General features: G+C 37.0%; 1 protein-coding gene across 5 annotated transcripts in view; it reads right to left on the reverse strand.

The window, feature by feature from the left end:
• CTNNA2 (catenin alpha 2) overlaps positions 1–25,257 on the reverse strand; it is a 1,548,366-nt gene that overhangs the window by 321,864 nt on the left and 1,201,245 nt on the right. For all 5 annotated transcript variants that reach the window (XM_056824737.1, XM_001364449.4, XM_007477790.3 and 2 more), the window contains exon 9: positions 13,634–13,786. In XM_056824737.1, the coding sequence (XP_056680715.1) occupies positions 13,634–13,786 (153 nt within the window). The remainder of the gene's footprint in view (positions 1–13,633; positions 13,787–25,257) is intronic.

Genomic DNA, 25,257 nt, shown 5'->3' on the forward strand with positions numbered 1-25,257 from the left:
ACTAGAAACTAGGGATACAAAGACAAATGAAAAGTCCATATCCCCAAGGATTTTATATACTATTAGAGAATAATTTTGTCCTAGGTCTTGAAGACCTCATTCAGGTACAGTAACATGCACTGATCCATGACCAAAGAATATGGTCAGTGGTTTTACTGAATATATTATAAGCAATGTTTCATTTGTGTTTAAGATGGTCGAATCAGCCTTTAAAATCCCTTCAGCCTTTATTCAGCTGTCACATTTCACTAAAATCCATTGAAAATAATGAAACATCTTCCTTCCTGAATATATTTATCAACAATATTTCAAGAAGGCAGACAAGCACAAACACAATGGAAGTATATAGTGATGCCTTTGGGGATTATTTCAAATATGATCAAAATCTTCCAGTTGCTTTGGATGTTATGGTAGGACAGTCAAACATACTCACCAACAAATCAGAAAACTCAAAATTCCAAATGTCTGACTTGAAACTAATAGCTCATTTTGCTTTCTTCTCAATTAGAATGGAAGCAGGAATTGGAATTAAATTAAATTAAAGGAAAATTCCCTAAAATGTCTGAGATGATCATATTTTGAATTCTCTCAATTCCCATCTTGGATTTGTAGAGTCAGGTCAGCACTGATGTGTCCTTTATTAATTCTCTCAGTCTATAGAAAAGCCTTTCACTGACTCTAGAGAAGGAATCATTGAAAAAATATTAGCTGCAAAACAAATGCTTATTATAGCAAAACTGAACTTGTCACTGAGTCATAGTTAAACTCGTGACAATTGACTAATTGTTTTCTGGTTTGGAAATGTTATCGTTACTCCTAAAAATAGAAGGCTTACCCAAACAAAGGGAAAACAGTGAGCACTTCTACATTTAAAAAATTCATTCAAAACAGCTGGGGAAATGGATGTTTCTGTGCAAAGATAAAACCAACCTTTCAAGAAATATTAGAAGCTTACAAACCTGAAGAAAGGTTCAATGGTCTGCTTGCAATGGTTACACCACTGAGAAGCTGACAGAATTGACCCATTCAATTACCTGAGAAGAAATATGCTTTACTCACTCTACTTGAGTCTGGGCCAAGTTGTTCTTGGTACCAACAAAACCAAGTGAACTGTTTCAGAGGCCAGAGAGCAGATACTGAGTGACTAGAAGAAAGATTACCCACCATTTCCCAAAATTACTCAAGAGAGAGAATGGAGAATGAAATCACACATTATGGTCAGGATCCAATGAGCAAAGAGACATACTGGGAAAGGAGAAATGTTCTGCAATGAAAAGAAAATCTATAAAAGACACGTTTCTCAAATATGTTAATCACACAAAGCTGGGAAAAATAACTAATGAACCAAATGACAGTCAGGATCCAAAAAAATTTAGGTAGAATATTGAACTGAATCCAATAATATGAAAGTTGGAAAAGAGAAGAATAAATCAATCAATATTCATTGAATTTCAGGGAGGTGAATCTGTTCATTTGTTTTTGTAAATAATTCCAAGAATTCATGTAGATTTGAAACAACAATACTGATGGGTTAAGTGATTTACCTAGGTAGGGTCATGTGACCAGTATGTGCCAAAGATAACATTTGAACCCAAGTCTTCCTATAAAATCAAAGGATGGTTTTGGAGCTATTTTACCATTCTATTTCTTGGTGCTTTGGGTTCAAAGTCTTTATATTACTTTCAAATGACTGACTTTATAATATTGGGGATATAGAGTTAAATAGAAGCTTATCTGAAAATAATACTAATTCTGGGGTGGGGATTAATAAATTGTAAACACAGAATGAGATAACTGTGATGTGGAAGACAAAAAGGCTGATGTCATCTTAGACAATATTTAGCAATATATCACTTTGGAGACTGTCCTGAAATAGTCCCTCTGTACTAGTCTCTAGTTAGAACATCTTTGGGGAATCTGCAGTTAAGGAAGGATACCAAAAACTTGGGAAGTATTTAGAAGATATAAGTACGGTGAATGGCTATGAGTCCAAACCAGAGAAATATTCATTGAAGGACCAAGATATATTTAATCTGAAGAAGAAAAGATTCCAGAGAGTAATGATGACTCTGTTGGAATATGTGAAGGTTTGTCACGTGAAAGAAACATTAGACTTATTCAGTTTGGATCCAGATGAAAGATAGAAAATTCTCAGTGACGTAAATTGATTTTGATATGAGGGAAAGGGAGAAACCTAACAATGAAAAGTGTCCAAAAATATCATAGAATGATCCAGAATTTAATGGATTATCCCTCACTGGGATTCTTAGAGACTGAACTCCTACTTATTAGGCAGGTTATAGCAGGATTCCATTTATGATTTTGATATGGATCAGAGGGTCAGAGGTAATCATTCGGGCATGGAAATTTGGTGATTCCATGAATCTGTGGATTACAGAATGATAGGATCACACAAATGGAAAGGAATTCAGAGGTCTTCTAATCAAATAAAGAAGATCCACCTAGGAAGTGAAATAAGTTCACAGCTAGGGCAGAGCATATTGTATCTATCCAGCCCTCATCTCCATGTTAGGGACCTGTTTGCTTCTCTAATACTCCAGATCATGAACCCAAACTCCTCTTGAGATAAGTGTGATATATGGTAGTAGAAAGGAAATCAGTTATCAAGAGACTTTGGCTCAAATCATGTTGTTATTATGATTCAGTCTTCTTCAGTCTTGTCCAACTCTTCATGATCCCATATTGGATGTTCTTGGCAAAGAACCTGGAATGGTTTTCCATTTCTTTCTCCAACTCATTTGATAGGTGAAGAAACTGAGTCAAACAAAAGGAAGTGACTTGCCTGTGGTTACACAGCTAGAAATGTTTAAGCCAGATTTAAACTAAGGAAAGTGAGCCTTCCCAACCCCAGACTTGATACTCTATTTGCTGTGCCACCTAGTTGCCTCAAATTCAAAGGTTCAAATCATACCTCTGCATTAATTCTTTAGTTTGGGTTATCAACACTAAGTGATCTCATATAAGTTATCTTCCCTTAAAGAACCTCAGTTATTATATTAGAAAATAGTGTTGCATTGGATCAAATGATCTCTAAGTTTCCTATCAACCCTAAATCATCTGAGCAGCAGTTGCTCTTGTATCAGAATGTTTCTTCCCTAAAAATCATTAATGGAAGCAACATTGGATGTGGAATCCAAGAAACATGAGCTTTAAATGTAGCTCTGCTATTCACTACCTTAGTAACTTTGAGAAAGCCAATTAATGTCTTTGGATTTAATTTTTCTCATCTGTGAAATGGCATAGCTGGGCTCAATAATCTTTTTAATATAAATCCTGTGATTCTGTTAATTGCTTGTTGTTGCCAATTACCTTATGTCTCCCATGCTTCTTATCTCAATTCTGACCCTCACCTGATAGAATGAACTTTACTCGTGATGATTTTCTTTAATAGGCTGGTGTGGACATTTTCATTGCTATCCTGGATCAGACCCAAATTCAGGCCATGCCAGGAAGGAGCCAAGATCCCACCTTCTACCAGAAAGAAAATCAAGAAAACTGTATTGGTCCACCACTGGGGCCAGAGGATGGCCCCATTTTACATTCCCAGACTGCCTTCTTCAAAAATGGCCCTGCTGGGATGTAAGTTGCAGATTTATTTAAAGAGATGATACCGATTAGAACTCTAACAGAGCTGCCTAGAGGCATCTACTTGAAAAGACTTGACTTTTTGAAACACTTGATTGTCGGTATCAAAACAACCTCTTTCAGCTGAGTGGGGAGATGTGATAGGTCAGAAGGGAGCTTATTTTTAGCTTGAAAAACCACTGAACCAGAGAAAACTATAAAAGCTTGGCTTCCATAACAACACCCAAGTCTTAAGTCTCTGTGTTGGAGACCGTCACGACATTTTCCCTGAAAATCTGGGGCACATACATCCTAGGAAAATGGTTTCTGGGAATGCCATCTTTTCAATGCTTTACGGTCTCTCCCTCAAGAAACCTTGAGCCTTTGGTCTGGGGTATAAGACAACCGCTCATACTCATCAGACTTCAAATGAAAAATCCTCTGGAGAAAATTGGTTTATTAGATTCCTCCATATTGTAACTCCATGGGGGAAATGATTATTTGGGTATAATGAGTTGTTTTCAAAGGAGATCATTTAGTTAAAGAATACTCTCCTATGCTGGTAATGTCCTGTTTAATCTTTATGTGTTCCATGAATTCTTGCCTAGAACAAATAAGATCCTTCTAGGCAACGGCCTTCTCAACTTTGCCTTTATATCTCTATTTCCCTTACAAAGTGTCTGACACACAGTAGACACTCAACCAATGCATGATGATTGATTTACAGCTACAACCTAAACAAGTTGAAGACCATGACACATGGCACATTGTGACAAGTGAGACTACACATAATAATCCAGTACTCAAGCATACATTGTGTTGTGTTCCTCTCTTTTTGTGTGTATGACAGGTGACAATAAATAGAACCCTGAACATGTAATCAGGAAGACCTGAGTTCAAATCCAGCCTTAAATCTTTACTGTGTGACTCTAGCCTCTGTTTCCCTTAATCCATGGCAATTCATGCCAATGTCTTACCTTAGAAAATTCCATGGACAATATGGTGCACAGAGTCACAAAGAATCAGACACAACTAAACAAAAACTCTTTCTCTAATCATGTTCCTTTATCTACCCTTCTCACATCCTCCTCCTACCTAGAATATCAGTTCTTTGAAGAAAGAGGTGTTGTCAGAGTAAAGCGGAAAATCTAGGATACATTATCATAACACCAATCTTAGAGGTTGGAAGTGAAGTCAGGAAGATTCCAGTTCAAATCCAGGTTCAGATACTATCTGAGTGATCCTGGTCAAATCAATAAACCCTGCCTCAGCTTCAATTTCTTCAAATGTGAGAATCAAATAAGTTAAAATAGTAAAGCCCTTGAACCTTGTAACATTTGGTATAGTTCTAGGCAAGTCTCTTAACTCTGATTACCTAGCCCTTGTCACTCTTCTGTTTATAATTGGTACTAAAATACAAGATAAATTTTGTAGGGAGGCTGGGGGGGTCTTAAAAGATAATATAAATGTGGTCTATTTTGATGGTGGGAATGATGATGATTATGTGCCCCTGGGAAAGTCTCTTCATGCGCTGAGCATATTAGACATCTCTAAGACTAATAGTTGTGGAGAACGTTGAGATCTGAACTGGTAGAGATAATTTGTTTACCTGGGATTTTCCTTATCTAATAAAATTAAAATCTGATCCTCTCCTCCATTCAAACAACAAAGAAACATTTATTAAGTACCCAATATGTGCATCACACTAATCCTGTACTAAGTGCAGGGGATATGAAAGAAGCAAAACACAATCTCTGCCCTTGAGTTACCAACCATCTGACCCGGAGATCAAAAAGGAGAATAAATGACCAAGTCTAGAAACCAAAGTCCAAAATACATTTGCTTCAGAATGTAAGAAACACTGAGTTAAGAAGAAACAAGTCAAAATTAGCCAGCATTTATATAACACTTTAAAGTTTGCAAAGCATTTTACAAATATCATCTCATTTTATCATCACACCAAGCCTGGGAGACAAATGCTATTATTATTCCTATTTTCCAGGTGAGTAACGTAGGATGTCAGCACAGAACAGGGTCAGGAAAATAATCTGGAGGGAGAGAAACCTTCCTTTGGCTAATGATTCACTTCATACAAAAAAAAAATCAGTCAGAGGTAGGGTTATTTTATGTTGGACATCTGTCCACCACCGCCCCCGCTCATCTGCAGTCATAAAACCATATGAGTTGTAGTGTTCAGCAACCGATAGATGAATGACAGTTTCTGCAATTGTAAATAGTTCCTGCAAGTTGCCTAGAAAACATAATATGTCTTCCCGAATATCTATTTGTTTCTGGCATTAATGGATATCAAGAGAATGAGGCGAACTTCTAAATGATAAGATGAGGAAAAATAAACCCTTATCATTGTTTAGTCTCTCCTCCAGGGGATAAATCCTAAAATACTCCTCTAGGATTATACTCATGTCCCAACCAAAATTGAAACAGCAAACAATTCATTACTGTATTATTTTCATTATAGCAAAGGGAATTAGTGCAATCCTTAAAGTCCTGGTTACTACATTATTGTTTAAGATAGCTATTCATTAGTTAATGTTAATAAAAAAAAAGATGACAGGACAGCAAGCAGAATAGTATGAAGATATTGACCAAGGCCAGGTCCCTGCAAGGGATATGAAATTCCAGCATTTTATCATTTTCTGACAGAAGAGTGGCTCAAAATACATGAGATCTCTTAGTTTAGGAAAAGAGAAGGACAAATCCTTACTTAATGAATGTGCAAATTGTTCTCTAGAAGAAACGAGTCTGTATTTTGTGTTCCTTTTTTAACTGTGACATCCTTAATAGCTGAGCTCTACTAGAAGATGACTTTAATTCAAAATCCTGGTAAAACTCTAGAAGAATAAGTTTGGCCCAGAAGGGAGCTACATCAGTAACCTTGATCTTGAGAATTACTTGCACAATATGATTTGACTCTGACTAGATCAGATTGTAAATTCCTCAAGGGCCAGACGTGGAAATTTCTCTTCATTGGCTGATTGATAAATTGTCACTACATTTAGTCAGTTTCTAACAAGGGTAGGTTCTAGGTGATGAGAGCATATCATAGAACCCACAGGGAATGATGTGAATTATCACAATCCTGTGTCATTTTCAACTGTTACTTCTCATGTATGCTTATCAAGCTCCAGTGGTCCCCTATTACCTCTAAGACCAAATATCAAATCCTATGTATCATCAAATATCAAATCCTATATATCAAAGCCCTCCCCAACCTGGGTCCAATCAACCTTTCCAGGTTTATCGTACATTGCTTGTCTTCACAAACTCTTTACTACAGCCAAAAATGAACTTCTGGATCACCAGGTGCAATCTCTTATGTCACACTTTCCTGATCCCTTCTTCTTCAGCATCCCACCAAATTATTCTATGACTATTCCATATATACTTAATATACTTATAGTGTGGCTCCGATAACAGAAGGAATAGTCCTTGAAGAAAAGAAGGATTTCAATTTTATCTTTGTATCCTCAGCATTTAGTACAGTTTATGGCACAGATGATGCTTCATAAATGCTTGTTGACTAACTGATTGATTCATTGACATTCAACAAGGTCTTTGTATCCAGAGGAGGTCTAAATTACTCACATTAACTCTGCCTAGTCCTTGAGCCCTTCCCTTGTAATAAGTGAAGTGCTAAGGAGTTACCATCTTTCTTTCACGGCTTATAGAAACAGTTTGAGAATTACATGTGGCAGGCAGCAGATGATACTGTGGTGGGTTAAATGTTGACACATTTTGAGGCTAATAATGCATACAAATATAAACCAGTAACAGTATCAATATTAAATAACAAGCAAACAAAAGAACTCAAAACATTCCTGCTTCCTTGTAAAACAGTGTTATATCATCTTTGCCTCAGGTTTGCCTCTCCTAATTTCAGGGAAAATCCTTACCCTCATTACTGCAATTTACATGTCTCATCATCTAAAGCCTTTATCCCCCATGCTGCTAGAGCACCAGGTTCTCACAATTTACATTCATTTCTTGGGAAATGTTGGCCAATATCCTCTCATTTGTGGAAAATGAGCCATTAGCAGTAAACATAGTTTCTTCTTCACAAGAAGTCAGTGAAGAAGAATAGAGTTACCACTGGGATGGGAATCAGATGGATTGCATTCAATTTCAGTAAATAGCTGTCTAACCTCTTGGAAATCATTTGACCAATAGGGACCTCAGTTTCCTCATGTGTAAAAAGGGTAATACTTTTAGTCATATTTATATCAACATCCTCAAAATATTATCAATTATGATTAAATAAAATTGTGTATACATATTTGCATATGGTAAGGTGCTTTTGCAAATGCCAGCTACATATGTGTATATACCATGCCAGCATGTATTTACATACACACATGACACATATATCCATTTATAAGCAAATGTATGTATACAAATATTGATAATGAGGATCAGATTGAAGGACATTTCCAGTGAAGAAATCTCTTCTACCAATGTGTGTTGGCCCCTACCTTGTCTGTAAAATGTGAATTGACTAGGGCACTGAGAGTTTTAGTGATTTGTCCAAATCATGCATTCAATATAGGCCAGAAATGGGATTTGGACTCAGGTTTTCCTCAATCCTAGCCAATTTTCTTTCTGTGTATGTCTCTGTCTCTGTCTCTGTCTCTATCTCTCTCTTTCTCTCTCTCTGTGTCTCTCCTTCTCTCTCTCCATTCCAGACATATACATATACATAGATATATGTTTATATGTACATGTATATAAATGTGTATATAAATATGTATATAGATACTTATATATAAAACTGGCTATAAAACAATGAACAAGTTATTAATAGCTATTTGCATCTCCACATTAAATTCAAACTTAAAGATAAGCAACTCTCTTAAAGCAATCCACAAGCAGAGACCTTGTGCAAGATTTAGTCTGAATAACACTTTAACTACTCTCAGCTCCCATTAACAATTGAATAAAGGATGAGGACAATCTTTTATTCAGACATTTTTCAGTGGTGTCTGGTTCTTTGTGACCCCATTTAGGATACTCTTGGTAAAGATCTTGGATTGGTCTGTCATTTCCTTCTTCAGCTCATTTTACAGATGAGGGATTGAGGCAGTTGCCCTCAAAAATGCATTCTTTAAGTGAGTAAGATCTTAGTAAATCTACGGTATTTTCTCTTGTTATCAGAAGATGAGCATGTAATTGAAAAATCTGCATTGATAAATTAATTCCCCTATATCCATTAATGCCTTCTGAAATCAGTTGGTATCTAACACTATGTAGTATTTCTTTGATTCTGAGTTGGCCTGAGATGCATGTTGCCAACAGCACTAATGAGGGAAATAGATTGGACATCTCTAAAGGATGCTAGAGTGTGACCAAGGCTTTAAGAACCTTGTGGCTAAAGAGGGCTAAAAGCATCCCTCCACCACAGATGCTTTCACCATTTACTAATACACCATCCCTTTTGATTGTTTCCAATATGGGGCAAGAATAAGAAAGAACATGGACATAATCATGTTCCATGTTGCTATTTATTCCCTCTTGTTTCTCTGTAATTTCTTCAGTGACTAACTCTCAACTAAAGCACTGCAACTTAGCACACACAGACTGAAACCTCACTAAATTTCACAGGACCATGAAAGACTTTCATGAAGTGTAACTTTCTTCTCCAAGATTCCCAATAGTCACCTATACAGTCATTGCTTGAAAACCTTGATTGACATGGAATTCACCACCCAACATGGCAGCTCAACCCATCACTGAACAACTACAAGAGCTAAAGAAATTCCTGCCAACAATATAGCCCAAATCTACACCCTTCAATTTTCCACCTATTGCTCCTAGTTCTGACCTCTGGGGCCCAGCAGAATAAGGATTATCCCAGTTCTTCAAGACAGCTATCATTTCTCAATGTAAGTTTCCACTCCACTAACCTAAATATCTCCAGTCATTTCAACTTATCTTCACAAAGTATGTTTTTTTTTCCCTCATTTCACTGCCTTGTCATACTCCACTGGACACACTCTAGCTTGTCAATCCCCTAAAATATTTCATCTGGGATTGACCACAATATCCCAGATATGGTATCATATACCAGAATAAAGAGGATTATCATCTCCCTTATTATAGACTTGAGAGTCATATTAAAGCAACCTGAATTTGCATCAACTTTTGTGGCTACCATTTGCAATTGTTAACTCATCTTGAGCTTATGCTATATGGGAAAAAAAATCTTTAGTCTCTACACATATAAATGTTCAGGCATCGCTAATGTCTACTAGTGTGGTTGGTTATTGTTATTGATAAACTCAAATACAAGGGCTAAAAACCATAGATTTAGAGATTTATTCCTTTTAAAGTCCCTCCATATGTCTCTGAGCAGGTACCAACTAGGATTCAGTCCATTATTACACAGACTTTATGAGCTTCTGATGATTCTCCTGATGATAACTGATAGGTTAGATGTGCCCAAACTTCACTTTGGGAATGTAGAGGGGACATTATATAGAAAAAAATAATCTTCTCTGAATACTGTATAATGGGGAGTTGGTGCTGTAAAGAGAAGATGATTTGTGCAAGGAGTGATCTGACTGTTAGAGTGGGAATGTTAGTCATTTCTGGTTGAACTATACAAGTATTAATTCCTAAGTAATCAAAAAGTTTACAGCACAATTCAATTCCTGGCAATTTGTTTGTCTCTGGAAAAGATTCATTCCTTCATTTTATCTCTAATATATGCCCCCTTCTCTCAACTAAAATTGCTACCCTCCTTCTCTACTAGCAGCAATGTAATGATCCAGGACAATTCCCGAGGGACTTATGAAAAAGAATTATACTATCCGCATCCAAAGGAAGAACTGTGGGAGCAGAAACACAGAATAAAAGCAACTGCTTGATCACATGGTTTGATGGGGATATGATTGGGGATGTCGACACTAAATGATCACCCTGGTACAAATATCAATAGTATTGAAATAGGTCTTGATCAATGACACATGTAAAACCCAGTGGAATTGCTCATTGGCTACAGAGGGGGGTAGAGAGAGGGGAGGGAAAGAACAAGAATCATGTAGCCATGGAAAACTATTCTAAATTAATTAATTAATTAAATATAATTTTGCAACTTAAAAAATAAATAAAATTGCTACCATCCTGTTTTAGGTCTTTGTCATCTCAGGCCTGGACTAGAGCAATAGTCTAAAGGTTAGTTTTCTTGCCTCAAGTTCCTCCCACTCCATTCTATCCTCTACTTAACTGTCAAAGTCATCTTCCTAAATTTCAAAGCTGACCACATCACCCTCCCTCCTTTAAATCAAATCCATTACTTTTCTATTTAGAATCAACACCAACATCCTCTGTTCAGCTTTTAATGTCTTTTATAACCTCATGATTTTGAGTCTTATACCTTATACCACATACTGTGTGGCTAAGTGGCCCAGTGGATTGAATGCCAGACCGACCTGGAATCAGGAAGAACGAAGATCAAAGCTAGTCCCAGTCACTTATTAGACGTTTTGGGAAAATCACGTTATAATGCCCTTTACTTCAGATTCCTCATCCACATGATGTGGAAAACCATTCTAGTATCTTTGCAAGAAAATCTCAAGTGGGGTCATAAGGAATGAGACATATCTGAAATAACTGAACAACCACAAAAGTACATACAATGTGCCAGACACTGCGCTAAGCACTGAGGATACAAAAAGAGAGAGAAAATAGGCCCTGCCCTCAAGGATCTCACAATGTAATGGAATCCAAGTTCCCACATTCCTGTCTCTAAATACATTGTGTCATTTCTCCTCATGACTGCCTTTACTTTAAGGAAGACAAATTTCAAGGGGCAAATATAAATATTCAGTTTAAAAAATACTTTCACATCTATTTGGAGCCAATCTGCAGTTAAGTTCAGGCTTATAAGCACTTTGTCTGACTCTCATGAAGAAAAAAAGACATGAATAAAGGTTAGTTTTTTATTTAGGAGATATTTTTTAGAACTGAAGCAAGTAATACAGAGAGAGACACAGAGAGGGAGAGAGAGAGAGAGAGAGACAGAGAGAGAGAGAGAGAGAGAGAGAGAGAGAGAGAGAGAGAGAGAGAGAGAGAGAGAGAGAGAGAGAAGAAAGCCAAGGTTTGTGGTGGCAAATAGTTCTTTCTAGGCATCATCTTTTGTTCATTGTCCATTGGTGTCTGTCCTGAATTCTATCCATCTCTCTGACATTCTAAGAGTATATCCTTATGTCAGAGGTGTCTTTTCTAGTCTCTTTCCCATCTGAACAATTAATCAATCAACATTCATTCAATACCACACTTCTCTGTCTCTTTTCCCAAGGGCTTCCCTATCCCTTCAGATTCACCTTCTTCCTTCCACCTTCTTGACTTTAATTCTTCAGATCTCATGAATATTCCACCATGGGGGCAGCTGGGTAGCTCAGTGGATTGAGAACCAGTCCTAGAGACGGGAGGTCCTAGGTTCAAATCTGGCTTCAGCCACTTCCTAGCTGTGTGACCCTGGGCAAATCACTTGACCCCCATTGCCTAGCCCTGACCACTCTTCTGCCTTGGAGCCAATACACAGTATTGACTCCAAGACGGAAGGTAAGGGTTTTAACACCAAAAAAAAAGAATATTCCACCATTTCATGCTACCTTGAATATTGCTATTAAATTTCCATCTGGTTGGTGTTTTCTACCTTCTCCATCCAATCATTCTAGAAACAATACTTTTTTTATAAAAATAAAATTTTTTGTAAAAATAAAAAAAATTTAAAAAAGTTCTTTCACAACTGTATATAATTCTCTTTTGAATCCTTGAAGCAATTTTGTAAGATTTTTCTTCTACATTTTAACATACATAAAACTCCATATTTAGAGGTAATTCCAAAAAGTTCTTGTCCTTGGTTGAGGTTGCCCCTACTAACTCATAATCCCTTTTTTCCTTCATTATCTGAACTACCTTGGTGTAACTTGCCCCAAACTACCTTAGTAATAGTTTTCCAGCATCCCTCCTTAGGAAACCTGGATATCACCTATTTCATAATAAGGAGGTTGGATAATTCCCTTTTGTACTCTCAAAGCCACTCCACATACTTCATTCTCACTATTAGCAAATTTAGCCCCCATGTTTATAAATGAGAAAAGATAATCCAAGCCTCATGCCTGCAGAATCTTTCACAAAATCCAAATCACCTTTTGTGAGAAGAGCACAGCTTACATAATTTCACCGACTAACTAAAAATAGTTTAAACCAGTGTTGGGGGGTAGGATTAGGGAAAGAATCAAAAAACAGAAAAGAAGAAAAGAGTCCAAGATCTTCTTATAACAGTTTCAAGTCTACCCAAAGCTTGACTGAGGACAGCTAGGGGTCAAAAGGCAAAGGAAGAATTCAAAAGTTCCCATCCATTTTAAGCAGTGAGCCATAAATGTGAGTCAACACAATTCCAAAAATGATGACATCAAAGCCATATCATTCTCAATAAATTTATACTTGAAAATGTATCTATACATATTACTTGATATGATAGAATTATATTTAATTTTTTAAAAAGAAGAATAAATTAATATTAAAGTCAAACACTTCCATTTCTTTCCATCCTTCATATCATCATTCCCTCCAATCTTCAACCAAAACTTTGATAAGCATGCCAATATCCAATTTATTGCTTAGAATGTGCAAAGGCACATGGTGTCACTGTCCTATTTGCTATTATGTCATCCCATCCCTGTTTCTTCTTTCTTACTTTTTGGTCTTTTTCTCCATCCCCTATCTCTCTTCTTCCCATCATGAACCTCCCTTCCCTCTTCATTTAACCAGAAAACGATCAAAAAGGAGTGTGTCAGACCTTGGGAACTGCCATCTCATTCCTTGCTCTCCCAAATTTGCATTTTGAATGAATCCAGACATTAAGAGCAAAGTATGTTCCACTTTGTTGTTTCAGATCCAATACAGGTATAAATTTATTGAAAAACAAAATAGAGGTCCCTATGGACCAAGGATAATATATCAGATCTGTGGTAAATCCTTCATACCTTTATAGAATACCATGAGTATATTGATAATGACTTACCTCTACCAATTTATTGGCATGTTCACGGAAAACTTGAGCATATTCCTTGACTTCCTTTTCATTCCCACTCTTGGCAGCCTCAATTAGCACCAGCAAGGGGACATTGGTTTCCAGGAATGAATCTGATATATGATCCATCACTGCCTTTCGAAGCTACAGGAAAAGAAGACAGAGTAATGAGCAATGGAATTCTTGATGATTGATTTTTTTTTCCTGTATGTTTTTCCTGATATATTTACCAAATAGGGTTGCACTTGGGGATAACCTTCAAATTAGCATGACCACACCCTATTTATTTCTCAAAGAATCATCTATCCAAGGCAGAACAAGGTAATGTGCAGTGATCAACCTAACAATGCAAAGGCTCTTACAGCAACTAAAGCTTTTTCTGTATACACCAATAAATGTGGTGTGTCTTCAATGGTTGTTGAATGGCCCCTGGAGTAATGGTACTCTCTTTATGTGAGGGGACTTTTTAGTGTTTCACTGTACTTTCAGGAGTAATTGAAATAAAGTATCATGATGCAGTGGCAAGAATATTCGTTCTATAGTCAGAGGATATGAGTTCAAATCCATCTTATGTCCAGTGTGACCTTTGGTAAGTCACTTAAATACTCTGGGCCAGGGATATACAAAATGATAAAAAATTGAACTAGATAGTTTCTTCAGCCCCAGTCCATTCATCTCCATATCTCTGATGATATGGTATACTACATATAGCTTCTTTGTCAAAAAAGCTAATTGATATTGCCTCCATATTTCCTCTAGGGCAAAATACACACTTTTCTCTAGCACTAAAATCATTCAGAATCTGGCTGTAGTTATTTTCTCACTCCCCAAGTAATTATTTCCAGATCACAAATAAACCCTGAAAATCATTCTATGTAACAATACCATAAAAAACAATCAAAACAATTCTTGTTACAATATGTGGGTAGGATAGTTAGAATACCCCTGGGCTGAAGTATCAAAAGAGATAATCATACATTGATCTTCATACCCAGAAGTTAGAACAGGGAGGGATGAAAGGGGGAAAATGACTGGGGAAAGATATTGGATAAGAAAGAGGCTAGAAGAAAATAGAATATAAAAATAGAAAACAGATTGGGTACCCAGATATTGGTGGAGGATTCTACTAATTGTGGCATGTGAAAATAGTGGACTATCATTGTACCTTGAGAAACAAACAAAAGAATTCTGAGAAACATTGGAAGATAAGTAAGAAAAACAAATGAGCAATATACTCAATGATCACAGGAGTATAAAGGAAAATGATGCTAAAATATCTGGGAATCCAAATCATTGCAATCATCAATCTGGTTACCCAGAGGATAGTTGGTAAAACTTATGCCTCTTCTTTCAGCAGAGTAGAGAATTAAAGGTATAGATTGTGACATACATTGTGAGGTAGTGCAAACCATACTCAGTTACAAAGGATGGAAATATGGGTAGAATATTATTGGAGAATGATAGTGATATGACAGGAAATGCAATGTCAGTTAAAATTTGGATGAGAAATTATGAGACTTCTATCTGTGCCATCCGTCAAAGTCCACCAATGCTTTTTGACCCTCTGGATATGTCTATATCTATATTTCTAGACCTATCTAGATCCATATATCTATCTAGATGTGTCTATCTCTTTATCAATAGAGATATCTATCAAAAGAGTTATGAATGGATATACCTATAGATAGATAGATACAGAGAGAGAGTGAGATAGATAGACAGACATATGCATGCACATATAGATGTGTGCATATGTATAGATGTGTATGTATATCTATATGTGTATGTGTATGCTAGATAGATAGATACATACATACATACATACATACATATGTAGATAGGTAGGTAGACAGTTTACCCTCAGTAGAATATAAAATCCTTCAGGAAAAGAACTGCTTTGATTTTTGTCATTGTGTCCTAATTGCACACCAGTATGGCACATAGTAGGGGCTCATATATTTGTTAAATTAAATTGAAATACCACCAAATTGGGGGGCAGCTGAGCAGCTCAGTGGATTGAAAGCCAAGCCTAGATTTGGGAGGTCCTAGGTTCAAATCTGGCATCAGATACTTCCCAGCTGTGTGGTGTAAAAATGGAGACTTGAACCCTGGAATCCAATCCCCAGAAGACCTTGATCTGGTTCCCTGGATGCTTTGTAACCTCACTGAAATCTCACCTGGGCCTAGAGCAGATTTTTATTTAAAGAGTCTCCACCTACGGCTAGGGCTCTCTTTTCCTGTTTCCACTTGCAAGCAGAGGGATCTCTCATGATGTAGGTGAGGTTGAATGGGCCTCTAGGCCCACCTAGACATGGGCTTTCTTACTTGTATTTTCTTAAACTCTTAATCTTAAATAAACCTCATAAAATATAATACTCCTTGACAGAGAAACTAATTTTTACCTGCCACAGCTTAAACCCAAAAATTTTAATCATAGCAGTCTGGCAACCATGAAGGGATATTGAGTTCCCTCAATAAATTTCCTGAATTTTCTTGCCTTTCACCCTACTTCCTCTTCACTCAGGCAGTCCTTTTTATCAGCTAATTTGGCTTAAACACATAGCTGCCAGAAGGTTGAGTTAACCTTTTTCCTTTTCCCCTTCTTTCCTTCTCTCCCTCTCCTTCTTTCTTACTCCCATTGTAATTAAACCACAATAAAACTCCATACTGACTTGAGTGTTCATTTAGGAATTTCATAAGTGAATTCCTTGGCGACTTTAAATTAATGTAAACAAGTCTTTAAAGGCGATTTCACTATCACAGTCTGGCAACCACTTCAGAAAAATGAAATATCTCAATCTCCTGATTCTTTTCTCTACTAAATACAGCTACTGCCTAGAATTTTTTAAGCCACGTTTCTCTGGCCAATGATTTTACCCTCGCAAAGCTGCTGCTTGTTCCAGCTATTAGGTAGCTCACCAGCTCATGGCCCAGCCCTTCCCTGCTTGCCTGCCTGCAGCCATCCTCTTCGGACTTTCTTGAACCTTTCTTTCCTGTCCCTGCCTGCCTGTGTTCCTGCCTGCAGCCATCTATTCCAGTTTGCTGTTTGCTGCTCACCTGGCCCCAAAAATTGCTGCCCCGCACTCCTAGCCACTACCTGACTCTTTCTGCACCCCAGACCTGCATGCACAACCCCAGCCATCTCATCACTCAGGCTTCTGGTAGCAAACCCAGTTTCTTCAGGATCAAAAACCGGCTGGTAAAAAAATGGGGGTTTTAGCCTCCACATGGACGGAGGATCATAGGAGGGGAGAGAGAAGAGAGAAAGAAGAAAGGTTTTTCCAAATAGGAACTTAAAAGCATGGCTATTTTACAAGGATATCTTTTACTTACATTGACCCTTTTATTGACTTCACCTGCATGTCAGGGAAAAAATTCAGCTCTGTACAACCCTTTAGCTAAGTTTGGGGAGGCAGCTGGGTGTCTCAGTGGAATGAGAGACAGGCCTAGAGATGGGAGGTCTTTGGTTGGAATCTGGCCTGAGACACTTGCTGGTGGTGTGGCCTTGAGCAGGTCGCTTAAACCCCATTGCCTAACCATTCTCCTGCTTTCTGACAATAGGCATCTAAATGGATAAAAATCCAAGGAACTTTAAAGAGACTGGAGATTATATTTTTAAGGTATTTCAGACTGCAATGGTTTATAAAAATCTCTGTATTCTATTGCATTTTACTGTTTGTTTGTTTAAGATTTAACTTTGTGATTTTAAGTTCCTATATTAATGCATTCAATATTATTCTGTTATACTGTTCATTTTAATGTATTGAGTTTTAACTACTGTTAAATTCTGTTGCTTTTCCCATATAACCATATTGAACAAATATTATTGTAATTAAGCCCACATATGAAAACAGCTTTTCTATTTTTGACTTTTTAAATTGTCACATAGAGGATAGTTGGACTTCATCAGAACTGTGTACAATTGCTATAACAACCTTTGGAAAATGTAACGTGCTAAATATCTCAATTGATTTTAAGAATTTTCTAGACATGATTTTTAGAATTTTTTAAACAATCACTGGGTATTTTGCCTGCCCCTAATTTTATGAGGTGTAAGGCCCATTCTAGTAGCTGAAGTGAAATACATTTTATTACCCCCAACCTTCCCACATTTCTAAATATGTGAATGGAAGTTGGGCAGTTAATCTCACGGCCTATACCCCTAAAAAGCCTCCAAGAAAGGAGCACCCCTCATTTATAATCTTAAGCTCACTACTTTACTTCCACAAGAAAGATATCTAGATTTCTTGATGACGTTCTTAACCCAAGATGAGTTTTACTTTGTTCAAAATTGTTTAAAACCAAGGTTGAAAGATTTGCTACAATTGTAAAAACTTATGACAAATATCCATCAGTTCATAGGCCTTTAAAAATGTTATACAGCAACTTATATGTGTGTTTGTTTGCTATTGTAATTAATTGGGCTATTGAGAATTTTGGGGATATTGGTAACTACATATTTGTAATACTGTTTTTATTAAAAAAAAACAAATAAACTTTGTAACTTTCATCTGCTCATACTCACAGTGGATCATGGCCAGATATGAAGAGGAAATGGATCTCATTCTTTGGTGAGAAAGCCTTATATTCTATATTTTCTTAGCTCACACATTGTGTCTATGATTATAAGCTATATTTTTGAATTTTAAAAACTCTTTTATTATATTTTTCTTGCACATGGAATATACTATTTCAGTTTTTTATTATTTTTCTCTTTTTTATATTTGAAGAACAAGTCACCAGTATTAAGATTTTCTTTAACTTTTTGATTTTGCAGTACTATAAGTTTAAAATACATTTGCTAATGCATGCCCCAAAAGCTTGAGACTATAAAAGTGATGTCACTAATTATTTTTTAAAAATTATGGGACTTTGCTTAATAATTCTGTCTGATTCCAGGACAATATGTACACGAAAGAGCCATTGCACAGGGCCAAAGAAAACCCAATCCAGAATGGATTGATACACTTCTAGGCCAATACAAAGGTCTTGAACCTAGTTTGAAGACTCGTGGTTACTATGATTAACATTGTTATGACATAGGCTTTTCTTGTGTCCACACTCACTCTGAAAATATAGACGAGTATCCCAAAACCTTGGCTCCTACCTGGCTTCTATATATCTGGTCCCTTTTTTCTGTCTTTCATAATGTGCTACCTTTCTGTAGTCCTGGCTACTGACTGGGTAAAATTCAACAGGACCTGTTATAGATTTATTTTTCCTTTACATGGAATTTTTACACATAAGTCTTTGATAGTCTATATTTTCATCCAGAAATTTTTCTTTTTTATTTGGATTTTTCTGATGTCTTTTTAATTTCTCTTACCAATTGATTCATATACCTCATGCCTAAGCCATGCATCCCTAAGTAATCCTGTGTTGCTTTTTTTTTCCTTTTTCTCAATCACCCTCAACAGGAGGAAATGTAAAAAGTATTATTATTTAAATCGCAAAATTTAAATTCCTTTTGAGAAGAATTTTAGGTAAAGAAAGATGATACCTCTCTGAATCCAGAAACTGAACTGTTGAAGAAGACACCATGAAGATGTCTCCAGACCACAAAATGCACAAGAAGATCAAGAATGAACTTTGGGTGTAGTTGATCGAACATTTATTTTGAATGTACACTCTTATGCCAAAGGGGACTGCCTTCTAACTGGCTTGTTGTCAAGGCATCCAGCAATTATTGATTTTGTTCTTTTTTTTCACTTATCCTCAAATTATTGTAATCTTTAAGTTGATTATGTTTTCATGATCCTTTTGGGGAAAAAATGTTTTTTTTTTTCCCAAAAATGATCACATGAGGAATGTAAAAATGGAGACTTGAACCCTGGAATCCAATCCCCAGAAGACCTTGATCTGGTTCCCAGGATGCTTTGTAACCTCACTGAATTCTCACCTAGGCTGAGAGCAGATTTTTATTTAAAGAGTCTCCACCTATGCCTGGGGTTCTCTTTTCCTGTTTCCACTTGCAAGCAGAGGGGTCTCTCATGATTTAGGTGAAGTCGAATGGGCCTCTTGGCCCACCTAGACACGTGATTTCTTACTTGTATTTTCTTAAACTCTTAATCTTAAATAAACCTCATAAAATATAATACTCCTTGACAGAGAAACTAATTTTTACCTGCCACAGCTTAAACCCAAAAATTTTAATCATAACAGTGGCCCTGGGCAAGTCACTTATCCCCCATTGGCTAGCCCCTACCACTCTTCTGCCTTGGTGCCAATATACAGTATTGACTCTACAACTGAAGTTAAGGGTTTTAAAAGAAAAAGAAATACTACCAAAATCAGGGGACCCCATATTCTAGCCCTTGCTTGTACACCAAATAAATGGGAAACCTTAGATGATCTGTTTAATCACTCTCAACATTAGTTTCCTCATCTGAAAAATAATGAAATGAGCTTTTTGTACTGCAGCAGGTTGTTTCTAAGATTCATAAGTGGCAGAGGGTTTTTGGAACCCTGTGAAAACCTATATGCATACATGGCAGAGGAAGAAGACATTGGTTCAACTCCTACCTCTGATGGATATTGGCAATGCAGCTGTACCTCACAGTGGTCCACAGGTAGTTCCCTAAAATTTTAAGGTGCTCAGTAAAGCTAAAACACATGAGTATGGATGGTTCCTCACCTGGGATCCTAATGCCAATGAAATTGCAGAAAAAAATATTTTTTTTCTGAATGACTAGAAAATCATAGCTCTATAGATGGTGGGGGTTTCAAAGGCCAAATTACTCTGGTATTTCCCCCTTTTCTCCAGGTAGAATAAAAAGTGGAATTATATGAAGAGGATTGGATTTAGAATCTGAAGCTATGCTCCACTCTGGGCTTTACTGTTTGCCACTTATTTGTCACTGAGAAAGTCACTTATCCTCTTGAGACTTCAGTTTCCCCTCTCTCCTGGATGAGAGTATCTCTCAGACCCTTCCAGCTGTACTTCCAAGTCTGTATGATTATGGGATGATCACAAAGGCAGGGCCAGTTCTGGGCAAAAGTATGAAGTTTGTGATGTCTTTTATTCCAGTTTTCATTGCCTCCCTATTTTGTGTCATTTTAGGCATGGCATCCTCAGAATCTCTTCATTTTTATACTTTAAAATATGTTCTTTTATCCTCTATTCAAATTATGGAGTGAACAATAATTTAAGGTATGAGCACTCACAAGACTAACTGCATTGTAACAGAGATTAGGGCCTTGAGCAAAAAGAAAAGGGGAATCTATTACAAATACATCTCAGCCTCTCTGAATGCTATTTGCAATTACCAATATTCTTTTCAGAAAAGATATATAGTGCCCTTCCTTGGAATGAAAGAAGGCTTTGGGAAGAGACTATTGCAAATGTTATCAGATAATTGATAATAATATGGTCATTACCATATGGTTTGATCGGTATATGACTGGGGATTTTGAATACAAATGATAACTCTATTGCAAATATTAATAATATGAAAATAGTTTTTGAACAATGATACATATATAATCCAGTGAAATTGCACATTAGTTCAGTGAGGTGGGAGGAAAGAGGGAAGGAATAGAACATGAATCATGAAAAATATCTTCAATAAATTAATTAATCTTAAAAAATAATAAAGATAAGACAAAACCTCAAAAAATAATATGATCACCACAAAGTAGTAATATGATCATTATATTGGATTCCTTAAATGATTTTTCTTTGTTAAAAAAGCAAAGCTCATTGAGAGCAAATTGAGGTAGTATTCCTAGAAATGAAGAATAAAATATTAACTGTTGCATTTTAAAAATATTCAAGCTTCAGCTAGAGAAGTAGTTACTTGTCCTGATGTAGTCACTTGTATCTCTTACTTGTACATCATCCTTATGGAGAGATGAGGCTCCAATACAAAAAACTGCATCATCAATTAAAATTTGAGAAATTATAAGGTTTCTATCTTTTCCATTCACCAAAGCCCACCAATGCTTTGACCCTCTTGGTTTGTCTATCTCTATCTATCTATCTATCTATCTATCTATCTATCTATCTATCTATCTATCTATCTATCCATCCACCCATCTATCTATCTATCTATCTATCTATCTATCTATCTATCTATCTATCTATCTATCTATCCATCCATCCATCCATCTATCTATCTATCTATCTATCTATCTATCTATCTATCTATCTATCTATCTATCTATCTATCTGTCTGTCTGTCTGTATATCTCTATCAATCAATCTAGTCATATTTCTCTATCTATCTATCTATCTTTCTATCTATCTATCTGTCTGTCTGTCTGTCTAGCTGTCTGTCTGTATAGGTCCATATATCTATTGATGTGTAGACCCAGGTTTATCAATGTGTATTCATTTATATGTGTGGGTATTTATATGGGTATATTTACATATGTCTATGTATTCACACATGAGAGAGAGAGATGGATGGATGGTTGGATAGACACAGAGGGAAAGAGAGACAGAGAGATGAAGAGACAGAGAGATAGAGAGAGACAGATAGAGAGAGTTTGCCCTTAGTAGAATACAATATTCTTTAAGAATATAGGGCTTTTCCTACCCAGTAGTTAGTCTTTAGATAAGTCTGACTTTCTTCCATAGTCTAGACAAGGACCCTGTAAATAGCTCCTTGAAAGAGAAAAAGATCGGATCTGTCCACCTTTCCAATATACCACCACTGTCCACAATTCCCATAACCATAACATTGCTTAGGGAAAGAAGACACCCATCCTCTAGGGAAAATTAAGCACATTCCCCAAAGGATCATTAGCCTGACTTCATTCAGGGTAAGTTGAGCATGAGGGAAAAACAGAAACAAACTGGCCAGAGAAAGTGTTCACCAAGGGAGAAAAGAGGAAGAAAAGCTGGGCTTCTATTTGCATATTTTCCCAGTAAATGTGCTGATTCAGTGGTGACAGCTTTGTTAGTGTGATCTATCTGCTTATGTCTCCGATTCCATCAGGCCGGGGGAAATGTGAGCAAATTGCATTTTCCCCTCTTGTGCTAATTACAGCCATGCCGATACACATCATTTAACACAACTTGAGTCTGATGGAGTTGGACAGTCCCCTCCCCTCCACTCCTATCCCCTCAATCCTTCCCACCCCAAAATAATGCTCCAGAATCCAAGCTTAGACTGCAGCATACTACCATGGAGAACTTCACTGGTAAAGGGCCTACGTAGAGGGCTACCTTTGGAATCAAGGGATGTGGGTTTGAAGCTCAGCTTGTCTAACTTTCAGCCATGTGACTTTAGGCAAGTTCTATTCTCTCTCTGGCCAGGTAAGTTTCATCATCTGTAAAGTGATGGAGATGGACTAACTGCTCTTTCAAATCCCCATTTATGTTCCTTTCTCACTCTAAAGTCTATGGTTATAGGAATACAATCAACATGAGCTGACTCACTAATTAATATTAGGTGACCTATCCATGGTGAGCTAGCTAATTGGTGGCAGAAACTACACCAGGGCATTCCCACATATGTTCCTACCACATATCTCCTGTCTTTTTCATAACAAATGTAGCTTGGTTTCCTCCAGTTACCTAGATCTTGCTCCTGGCACCTGGGCTCTAAACTCTAAGTGAGCTACTGCCTTCTCTTCCAGGGGTCCAGGTCTTTGAGCCACTCCACAAATTATTTTTCTACACAGAACTTAATAAGTGCTTGTTGACTGAATAACTGATCTCTACCTTTTTTCCACTGGTAAAGTTAAATTAAAAACTCCTGGTTTTTAGTTTCCATAGTGTTTATTAATATTCATTTGAAATAGAGAAAGCAAATAGATAGAAATTAAAGCCTATTTCTAATCTAATTCTAACCATGTGTCTCTCCACAAGGCCATCCTCCACCACCACTGTCCAAGGGAATGGAGAATGAGCACTTCCTTGTCTCAAAACATTTACCCTTCCTCTTCCCTTCCAGGTCAGACTCAATCATCTCCTGATCCTGTAGATAGGCCACAGTCTCCTGACCTACAATGGGGCGAACTTGAGTGATGTACATGTCATGTGATGTAAAGCTGGTGGGGGGGAGATTTCCTTCTCCCATCCCCCATTTGATTCTTTGGGAGACCAGCATGTTAAAATCTCCTCCTTTGCGGTTTCTAGGAAATGAACATGTCACATCTCCCCAATGAATCATTCCACATACATAGCTTATACTTCTAAAGCTTCTCTTACTAGAGATGTGTAAAACATTGCACTTTACCTAGAGGGAATTAGAATAATATGGTGATAAGAGGGAAAGAAAATAAAAATAATTGATAGACACATTGACAAAAGCCAATTAGGGGGCAGTCCCCTTTGGCAAAAGAGTTCACATTCAGATTAAATGATAGGTTCAACCCCTTTCAGTTCATTTCATTATCCCAAAGTTCACTCTGGATCTTTTGATATATTAAAAACTCCTGGTTCCTAGTTTCCATAGAGTTTATTAATATTCACTTGAAATAGAGAAGGTAGATAGGAACAGATTAAGGCCTAGTTCTAATCTAATTCTAACCACGTGCCATTCTGCCTCATTGCTCCCAGCTCATGATCTCCTTTTCTCTTTTCTTTTAGCCCAGATGTGTCACCTGTGCATTCTCAAGCAGCCCAGGAACACAGGTCAGACAACCCTGGGAGGTGGGGGCTCCCTTTACCCACCACTCAAAACCTGGATTCTACTCCTGGGTTCCTTATCCCTGACAGATAAACCTTTGTCTCTCCTTGATGATGCCACACCATTGCCTGCTCCAGATCATGGCCATCTCCAAACTATCATTTCCTCTTTCAAGCTCTCTTTTATCTGTTGTCTCCTCCTACTAAAATATAAGCTCTTTCAGAAGAAGGATTCATTTATATGCTAGTACATGAGCCAAAGTCTAGCACTTAGCTGTGCCTGGCAAACAGTAGGCACTTAAAATATGCTTGATGAGTGCAACTAGTTAGGAAAAATAATTAGTTAAAATCTGAAACTAGGAGTCTGATTTCTCATCATGAACTTCTCCTGGGCCTGTCTGACCTTCTTCTCTCCTCTATGCTGGACTATGCATTTCTTATCTATTGCCCAGAGCAAATTTGATGCTCATTGACCAAATTTTAAAATTGCTAGTTCTATCTCTGACCAGAAGACAAGAGAGGAATATTCATTCATTCATTCATTCACTGCCTAAACCATCATTCATTATAGGCCCAGTAAGTGCTGGAAGAAGCAAAAACTCTGCCCTCAAGAAACTCACCTTCTGGGAAAAGGCTGAAACATTCACTGATACTGTGATCCCCAGTAAGGAAGAAAGATTGAATCCTTGATTTCCCTGGCATAAAGAACTCCCGTTTAAGAAAAGTTCTAGTAATTCAGGTCAACATCAGCTGTGTAACTTATAATCTTAAACATTTGTGTATTAATTAGAATCTTGAACCCTTGAACTTCATCTTCATCTCCCAGAAGTCCTTCACTATTTCCCAGCATTCCTTTCATCTCTCTACCATTTTGTGTGGTCATCTTTGTATAATTTCTGAGGCTCTGCCTCCCTCATGCTCTACTTTCCCAAGTGGACTGGGTTAGCACCTTTTTAGAGAGTTCTTTTTCTAATTTAGTTATTATAAATAAAACTTTAGAAAATATAATTGTTATTGTATAGTAATTTTTCAATCCACA

The sequence above is a fragment of the Monodelphis domestica genome, chromosome 1 (genome assembly GCF_027887165.1).
Source record: "Monodelphis domestica isolate mMonDom1 chromosome 1, mMonDom1.pri, whole genome shotgun sequence".
In the NCBI taxonomy this organism is placed as follows: Eukaryota; Metazoa; Chordata; class Mammalia; order Didelphimorphia; family Didelphidae; genus Monodelphis; species Monodelphis domestica.